Source organism: Petaurus breviceps, unplaced genomic scaffold, assembly GCF_028583685.1.
Source record: "Petaurus breviceps papuanus isolate PSGF00001 unplaced genomic scaffold, PetGlider_PUasm1.0 37, whole genome shotgun sequence".
In the NCBI taxonomy this organism is placed as follows: domain Eukaryota; kingdom Metazoa; phylum Chordata; class Mammalia; order Diprotodontia; family Petauridae; genus Petaurus; species Petaurus breviceps.
Genome location: NW_027186296.1, coordinates 19,143,153 through 19,151,719, shown reverse-complemented (window position 1 = coordinate 19,151,719; position 8,567 = coordinate 19,143,153). Strand labels below are relative to the sequence as shown.

Below are 8,567 nucleotides of genomic sequence, written 5' to 3'. Positions count from 1 at the left end.
CCCATGCCAAGACTCAGTACAAATCCCAACTTTTGAAGATAGCTTTTCTTGGTCCTTCAGTCTATTGGGCTTTCACTTTCCCAGATTACCTTCCATGTACTCTGGATATGTCTTATATGTATCTAATTATTTACATGTAGTCTCTTCCTTTAAAAGGTACACTCTGAGGTCAGAGACTTTTTGTCTTCCTATGTAGTCCCAAAGCTTAGCACAAAACCTGTAACAGAATAAGTACTTAATAAATGCTCAATTACTGACAAAGCTGCCTGGGATGTAAAATATTGGGAGGGTGGATGGAGAGGAACACCATTTTTATAAATGTGCATATTTCAATGCCAGGCAGCTATGTGGCATAGTGGATAGTCGAGAAGACTCACTTTCAGAGTTCAAATCCAGCCTCAGACACTTACTAGCTGTGTGACCCTGGGCAAGTCACTTAACCCTGCTTGCCTCAGTTCCCCATCAGTAAAATTACTTGGAGAAACAGCAAACCACTCCAGTATCTTTGCTAAGAAAATCCCAAATGGGGTTACAAAGAATCTGACAGGACTGTCTAATGCCAGACAATTCAGGTTTTTATGACAAGTATTTAAATCAGGTATGTTGTATTACCCCGAAAAGGTCAAAGCTTCTGGTCCAAAGGACAAAGGGAATCACCTTTCAAATGTACTCCTGCATCAATGTTCAAAACCTGCCTAGGGGGCTCTACAGCTAGAAAACAAAACCAATGGAGCAGCCAACTTTTCGATTTTTCAAATAGAACAGCAGGCTGTAAATACAAATTAACTGAATTGTTTTACAATTAAAACACTTAATCAAAATATTTAAGCTTGATGAGAAAATTCAATCAATTCAGATTGGAAATTGCTCATCAATTTATAAGTATCCTGGAGGCACATAGTTGTAAGTGAATAGCCCAAGATCACACATACAGCTAGTAAGTTACAAGTTAGTATAGAGCTGCTGAACACAAGAGATTAAATGACTTGTCCAGGGTCACATAGCTCTTCACTCAGCGCTTGAACTAGGTCATCTTGACCTTAAGATTAATTTTCTAATCATTAAGTGAAGTAGAGATCAGCACCACTGACCACTTAGGTGGTCTTGGAAAAATCAGCATAAACGCTTGAAAGCTAAGTTTGTAGCATCAGTGGGCTAAGGTCAGGCTGCTGCTTTTACGTCCGTGAGGCCGAGCTGACCCCACTCAATTCACATTTCTTAGTATCTTAGAATGTTAAGAACCAATCCTGGATGCTCAGCCTTGTAAAATACAGTAATAAGGCAAATGTCTTTTATATTTTGCCCCCCTGGCTCCGACCCACACTCGCTAGTTAGAACTATGGTCACTTTAAGTCAAACCCCTAGGTTGTTCAGAGTAACACGACACCCCTTCTCCCTGCCCCCCAAGCCTCCCAGAATTCTACAAGGCACAGTTGGCCAGCTTATTAAGCTGATGTGCACGTTTCCACCCTCCCCCCCCCCCCCCATTTCCCTTCCAACCACACAGGACATGGGGGCATAGACGGATCCCGGGTTCCATCAAAGGCAAATAAAGGTCAGAGAAGCTCCGTTGGTCGTTTGCTTTTTCCAATTAATAGAAAAATAAAAACAGGCGGGAAGGCACCAGGAACTGCCTGCGCTCGGGACAAGCGTCCACATGGACAAATAGCCACCTCCCCCTCACGGCACGCAGGCGCACTACCAGCCGGGACTCGCATTTATCACGAGCAGATCATTCCGCCGGTTTCTTTGTGTAGCAGAGAACCTTGAAATGGCATAATTTCCTCTTCTCGGTTAAATATCAGAACCACCATCCCTTCTCTCTCCCATGGGGTCAGGGGTTAGGATACGGGAAAAGCAGCTCGAGCCTGGAGGGCAGCAAAAAAAAAAGGGGGGGGGGGGGGAAGGTTAGGTTGAGCTCGGCGAGGGCAGGGAGAAGGGAGGGATGCTGGGAGCTCGACTCACTCGCACACCATGTGTCCCTCCGCGAGAAGCACGGGGGACTTTTCGGTGGGGATTTTGGGCGCCGACCAGACGCGGCATTTTCGGAAAATAGCGCCTGGTGGTTCTGAAGCGCTTTGTTGATAGCGGGGCCGTGTCAGCCCGGCCGGGTACGAGGTGCCTCGGGTCCCCGCAACATCTCCCGCTGCTCCCCCGCCGCCGCTCCCGAAGCTTTTCCAGGTCAGTGCGGGTCTGTGCAGGGCCCTGTTACCACCGGATGTGGAAGTTGATCTCTTCGCTGGTAAAAAATAATTCCACTTCCCCCGGAACCCAGATCATCCCCGCGATTTCCTGTTTATTGCATTAAGGCGCCGGGTTTCCGGGGCTCCTGGCCCCGCTTATTCCGCGGGGGTCGGTGGGGGGCGGGGGGCGGTCGGGGCTGCCCGCCCGCGCCGCCGTGCTTTGTCCGCCCGGCACCCTGCTTCTGGGGAGGGGCGAGCAGACATGGTGGCGGCCGCCGCCCCCTCCCCGGCTCCTGCGGGACCCATTCCTCTCTCTCCTCCGGCCTCCCTTCCCGCCCCGTCCGGTTGGCCGGTTCCGAGCCTGGCGCCCCCGCTGTGGGAATGAGGGCGGCGGGGGTTCGGCGGGCGCGGGCGCGGCCTCGGCCCCGTTCTCCCGGGCGCCGCGGGGCCTCTTTGTTTGTGTCCCCCCCCATCTCTTTTCCCCTCCCCCCTTCCATGCAGGGAGGCCCGACTGACATCTCCCCCGCTGGGGCCCCGGACTTAGGAGGTCCTCTCCGTGACCCCCGGAGCACCGATCCCTCCGGGGGACGGGGGAGGGGAACTCGGAGCCAAGCTGGGACGGGGTCGGCGGCACCGCGAGCCCCGAGCGGCCACCTCGAAGGGCTTGGGCTGCTGGGGGACGTAGCCCGGCCATCGGGCAGCCGCCGAGGGGGGGGGGGGGGGGGGGGAGAAAAAAGGGGGGGGGGGGGGGGTTTGCTAGACTCCCGTGGTCAGAGCAGAGGGATAATCCGTGTCGGTTTAACCTGTTATTACCGAAGCGTTTTTGTGATTAAAAATGAGGGTGAGAAGAGGGCCAGACTGGGGAGAGAATTCGGAAAAGTGAAGAAGCTGGAGCCTGCGGGAGGACTGGCTCACCCCTTTATTCCCCCTGAAAACTTGCTTTCACTCCACTCACCCAGGCTTAAAACCTGATTGGACTGTGTTGGAGCATATCTGAAGGGAGGAGGGGCGGGCGGCCCCGATGCTGGGGGCGGAGGGAGTGGGACGCCTGCTAATCTCTAAGTTTTAGACTTGGACTCTGATTTGCTGTCTCCTCTCTGGCAAGTCTCTAACTCTATGTGACTTAATTTTTTTCCTCCTCTCCTGGAAAATGGCGCAGTAACTGTCAATAATTTTTGTAGAGGGGTTTGGGATCAAAGAATGAAAGATGCTGTACTGTGACTTTTCTTCACATATTTTAAGGGAGTTTTGAGCACTGCAGTTGAATCTAAAGTTTATCTTCGCCTTAATAGACATTTGAAGGCGACTTAAGTTTTTAAAGTTTTTTTAGTCATTGCCCTTCTGTGAATACCTGTTTGTCTATGATGAACAAATTAGGCGCTTCATTTTCAGTCCTTTCATTTAAAGGAAAGATTATTCCTCTGTGCTATCTTCTTCAGCTTGTGTTTCCTGTCCTCTGATCTGGCTGTGCAAATGTCAGTTGACCTTCACAATATACCTTGTTTCCTATCTCGTTTAAGACTCATTTCAAAAAGATGAATAAGAAAACAGATTCAAATACTGTTGTTATTGAACGACAAGAATTGTTTTATTAAAGCTATAGGTTAAGTGCATAACTACTTAAACTTTATGTTTAACAATTTGTCCATGTGCCAAGAGACCCAAGGTGGGGTTTTTAAATGAATTGGCAATAATTAACTGGAAGATTACTTTTAAATAATTCGTGCAAGGTTTCCATTGTAGATGTGTGATGAAAATGTGCATAAACGGAATTTTTGTAAATGAAATGCTTATTTGTATACTACAGAAGTTAAAAATTTTTTGAAGCAGAAAATCTTTGTAAATGCAAATGATTACACTTTAGTTTCTACTTTGTGAGTTTGACTTTAAAAGTATGGCTATTCCAACGCTGCTTGTATTTTGTATTTCATTAAATTCTGTTCCCAGTTCTGTATGATTTGTCTGAATTGTGGGTTGTCTAATTTTCAAGAACATAGAAAGCATTTTATGTTAGATCAATTGGCTATTCAATCGCAAATTGTTTGATCATGATACTGAAATGATTTGTGAGAATATGGTCAAAAGATTATATTTGTTTCCCTAAATTCTCTTAATCTGTTAAAACTGCAACAGTTTCTCTAAACCTTTCTTATACTTGTGTGTCTGGATTGCATAGACAGTTATATAAAAGGGGTACTTTAAATATTTTAATATTTGTTTATCTAATGTTGATAAAGAACACAATGATGTGCATAGTTAGGGACATGGTAGACTAATCCATGTTACTCCTGTTAGGTTGGTGACTAGTGCATGGCAAAACCCATAGTTTGTATTTTAATTTCTCTTTGAGTAAGAGAGACTATCATGAGAGTTGACTGAGGACCCCAAAGGGTACCCAAGGAAACTTCCAAATGCTGTGTTATGTATAGTGAAAACTTTAGTCTTAATGCAGTAAACAGAATATGGAAAGTAGTAGAATGATCTCAATTGGAAGCAGCAGAAGGAAAAATAGAATCATTAAGTGCCCCACTATATGTATTGAAGTGTCTTTACCCTTTGAAATTAGGCTCTTAGTAACCTCTAGTTTTTTTTTAAATTATTTATTTACTTTTAGTTTACAACATTCATTTCCACAATTCCTTGAGTTCCAGATTTTCTCCCCCTCCCTCTCTTCCGCTGCTCTCCATGGTAGCAAGCAATCCGATATAGGTTCTACAAATACCTTCACATTAAACATTAGTCAAGTTGTAAAGAAGAATCATGAAGAACAATGAGAAAGAAGGAATGAAATGAAACAAAACAAACAGAACAGAAGAGAGCAAGTAGTTTGCTTCAGTCTGCATTCAGACTCCAGTAATTCTTTCTTTGGAGATGGATAGCCCTTTGCACCATGAGTCTTTTGGAGCTGTCTTATAACCTTGCATTGCTAAGAGGAACCCAGTCTATCATAGTCGTCACACATATGATGTATCTGTAATTGTGTACAAAGTTCTCCTGGTTCTGCTCTCCTCACTCAGCATTAGTTTATGTAAGTCTCTCCAGGTTATTATAAAGTCTGTCTACTCATTTTTTATAGCACAATAGTATCCCGTTCCATTCATATACCCAAACTTGTTTAGCCATTCCCCAGATGATGGGCATTTCCTTGATTTCTAATCTTTGCCACCATAAAAAGAGCTGCTATAAATATTTTTGTACATATGGGACCTCCTCCTGCTCATATGATCTCTTTGGGATACAGCCCTAGAAGTGGTATTGCTGTGTGAAAGGGTATATGCACTTTTTTATAGCCCTTTGGGCATAGTTCAGGTTGCTCTCCAGAATGGCTGGATCAATTCACAACTTCGCCAACAATTCATTAGTGTTCTGTTTTTTCCACATCCTCTCCATTTATCATTTTCCTGTTTTGTCATCTTAGCCAATCTGGTGAAATGTGGTACCTCAGTTATTTTGATTTGCATTTCTCTAATCAATAGTGATTTAGAGTATTTTTTCATATACTTATAGATATCTTCAATTTCTTCCTCCAAAAACTGTCCCTTCATATCCTTTGACCATTTATCAATTGCAGAAACCTCTAGTTTTCTTTAGAGTTAAGTACAATAAACAACACAATGAACTATTACATAATATTTGTGATACTAGAGTTTCAGAATTTTGATCATCCTTGAGGTGGTAACAAAATTAGTTTTCTGTTCTTTGAGTTCTGGTCTGAGACTCTGAAGTTCTGTACTATTCTGTTCAACCTAGCAAGCATTTACTAAGCAATCTTGGGAATAAGTTGATGGAGATAGTGCCTTAGGATACAAAATCAAAAAAGGTACCATTCTTGAGTCTTATACTTTCATATCAATAGGGAACGTTTGGCCTTAACTCTTTTTAGTAATTACATGAAATAGTGCCAAGCACATTCTTTTTTAAATGTTTTATTTTTCTCAATTACATATAAAAACATTTTTTAACATTAATTTTTCTGAATTTTCAAGTTCCAAATTCCCTTTTTCCCTCTGCTCTCCCCTCCTTGAGAAGACAAGCAATTTTGATACAGGTCATACATGTGTAGTCATGCAAAACATTTCCCTGTTAGTCATGTTGTGAAAGAAAACAGACTAAAAAAAACCCGAAGAAAGCTAAAGATAAAAAAGTGTGCTTCAGTCTGCATTCAGATGCCCAGTTCTTTCTCTGCAGGTGGATAACATTTTTCATCATAAGTCCTTTGGAATTGCCTTGGATCATTGTATTGCTGAGAATAGCTAAGTTATTCAGCTGGTCTTCTTACAATATTGCCGGTATCCAATATAGTGTTATCTTGTTTTTTTTTTTCACCAGTTCATATAAATCTTCCCGAGTTTTTCTGAAATCTACTTGCTCATCATTTCTTATAGCATAGTTGTATTCTTTTACATTCATATGCCACAACTTGTTTAGGCATTCCCCAATTGATGGGCATCCCTTCAATTTACAATTCTTTGCCACCACGAAAAGAAGTGCTATAAATATTTTTGTACATATAGGTCCTTTTCCTTTTTCTTTGATCTCTTTGGATACAGACCTATTAATGGTTTTGTTGGGTCAAAGGGTATGCATAGTTTCGTAATGTGACGCAAATTTTTAATATATTTGAAGTACAAATTTAGATTTTAAACTTTCATTTTTGTTGGCCTGAACTTATTTTAAAGCTGATGTCTGGTTGTGTGTGGAATCTAGTTAATATCTATTTGAATTACCTTGAAGTGTACATTGGATCTCACTTCTACAAGAAAGAGTGGTTTTGCCCATGAATAAAAAGTGATTTAATCTTAGTCTAGACTAAAGATGAACAGTGTTTATTTTTCAAAGGTAATTTTAAAAATCTAAAAATAATTCCACATATAGGAAGTTTTTTCTAGCTATGATTTAGAACATGAAGTGCCATGAGGACTATGAAAAAGATGTGGTGTGGTCATGAAACAATAGTGTAGGGATAAGAGATGAGCAGTCTGAGTATTATGCTTAATACCCATAAAATATAAAAAAAAAAACTATGGGAGAAGATGGGTAAGAATTGCACTGTGTTGAGAAGGTATGAATGGATGGATTACTTTGTTCACTTATGGAAGAGATACAAATGAGATGACAGATCCATTAAAAAACCATGATTTCTTAGCTGAATCCCCTTTAGTCAAGTTTCACCATTATAGCACAGTTCTCATTAACTCCAACACATTAAAAAAAAAAAAAGACACTTGTGGAGTTTAGGTTTATCACCCTTAAGTCCTTACAGCTTTCTGAGGCCCTAGGCAGAAATCATGTACTTAGGGGGCTCTGGAAAGGGAGAAGAGGGAAAGGGAGTAAGGAAGCCAGAAATAGGATTACAACTTGTAGGTAAGAACTATGCTTATTCAAATGGGGAAATTTCTTCCAATGTGATTAGAGCCTTGAGTATTGTAGTTAACTTTGTACTTATTAAAATTTTTAAAGTTCTTATTAATTTCTTATTATCATACTCTTTAGATTTTAAGCTCCCTAAAGTAAAACTATTTACTTATTTATTTACTATTTACTATCTATTTACTATTTATTTACCTATAGTGCTGAACACCTGAAACAGTGGGTATTTAATAAATATTGTTGATAAAACTTAGACCATTCACTTACTAATTCAGTGATTGGTGAGCCAGAGTGTGCATTTATTTAAGCTCATTGGCAGTTAGCTTTGAGAAAATTTCTTCTCTTCCTAGAATTAAAGAATTTTGGGATCTTGGCACTAGAAATAACCTTGGAGAAATCTAATTCATCCACTTAAATGAAGAAATTGCAGCCCGGAGAGGTGGATTCAGTTCAACAAGCATTTATTAAGCAGTCACTGTGTGTAAGGTACTGTTATAAGGCACTAGGGACACCAGACAAAAGTAAGTCTGCCCTCAACCTTCATTCTGCTGTCTGCCTTATTTCATATAGCATATTAACTAACATATGCTAGAGGACTAGAATTTAGATCTTCTGATTCCCAACTTAATGGGTAATCATAGGTAATTTTAGAAATAAGAAAAATCTAAACTCTTACATACCTCTAGTTTTAATTCTTGAAAGCACAAATATAAGAAGGCTAATACCTTTATTTCTTGATCTGTTACTACAAATGGTTTTCTACATACTGGGTTTGATATTTATTAGAATATCTTGGGCTTAATACTTTTTATACATGAGGATAATATGTTTAATTGATGTAATTTGGATATATATTCCTTTTCTTTTGAAACCAGCTAATACATAAGTAGTATAATTTTTCCTCAGCACATTCCTTTGAGATAGGTATTGAGACCCAGCATGGTCATTATAGCAAAACCTTAATTAACCTGTAATTTCTTAGAAAAGAGACTGAGTTTTTATTTTAATTTGAGA

The 8,567-nt window shown here is 40.9% G+C and overlaps 1 protein-coding gene across 7 annotated transcripts in view; it reads left to right on the top strand.

Moving 5' to 3' along the window:
• The first annotated feature begins 2,042 nt into the window (after window positions 1-2,042).
• Window positions 2,043-8,567, top strand: part of GABPB1 (GA binding protein transcription factor subunit beta 1) — a 78,145-nt gene continuing 71,620 nt past the window's right edge. For 5 of the 7 annotated variants that reach the window (XM_069098039.1, XM_069098038.1, XM_069098035.1 and 2 more), the window contains exon 1: window positions 2,155-2,242. In XM_069098039.1, coding sequence (XP_068954140.1) covers window positions 2,219-2,242 — 24 coding nt within the window. In that variant the 5' untranslated portion in view covers window positions 2,155-2,218. Of the gene's footprint in view, window positions 2,243-8,052; window positions 8,075-8,567 lie in introns of those variants that run through there. The other 2 variants (XM_069098036.1, XM_069098037.1) reach the window with 2 other exon arrangements.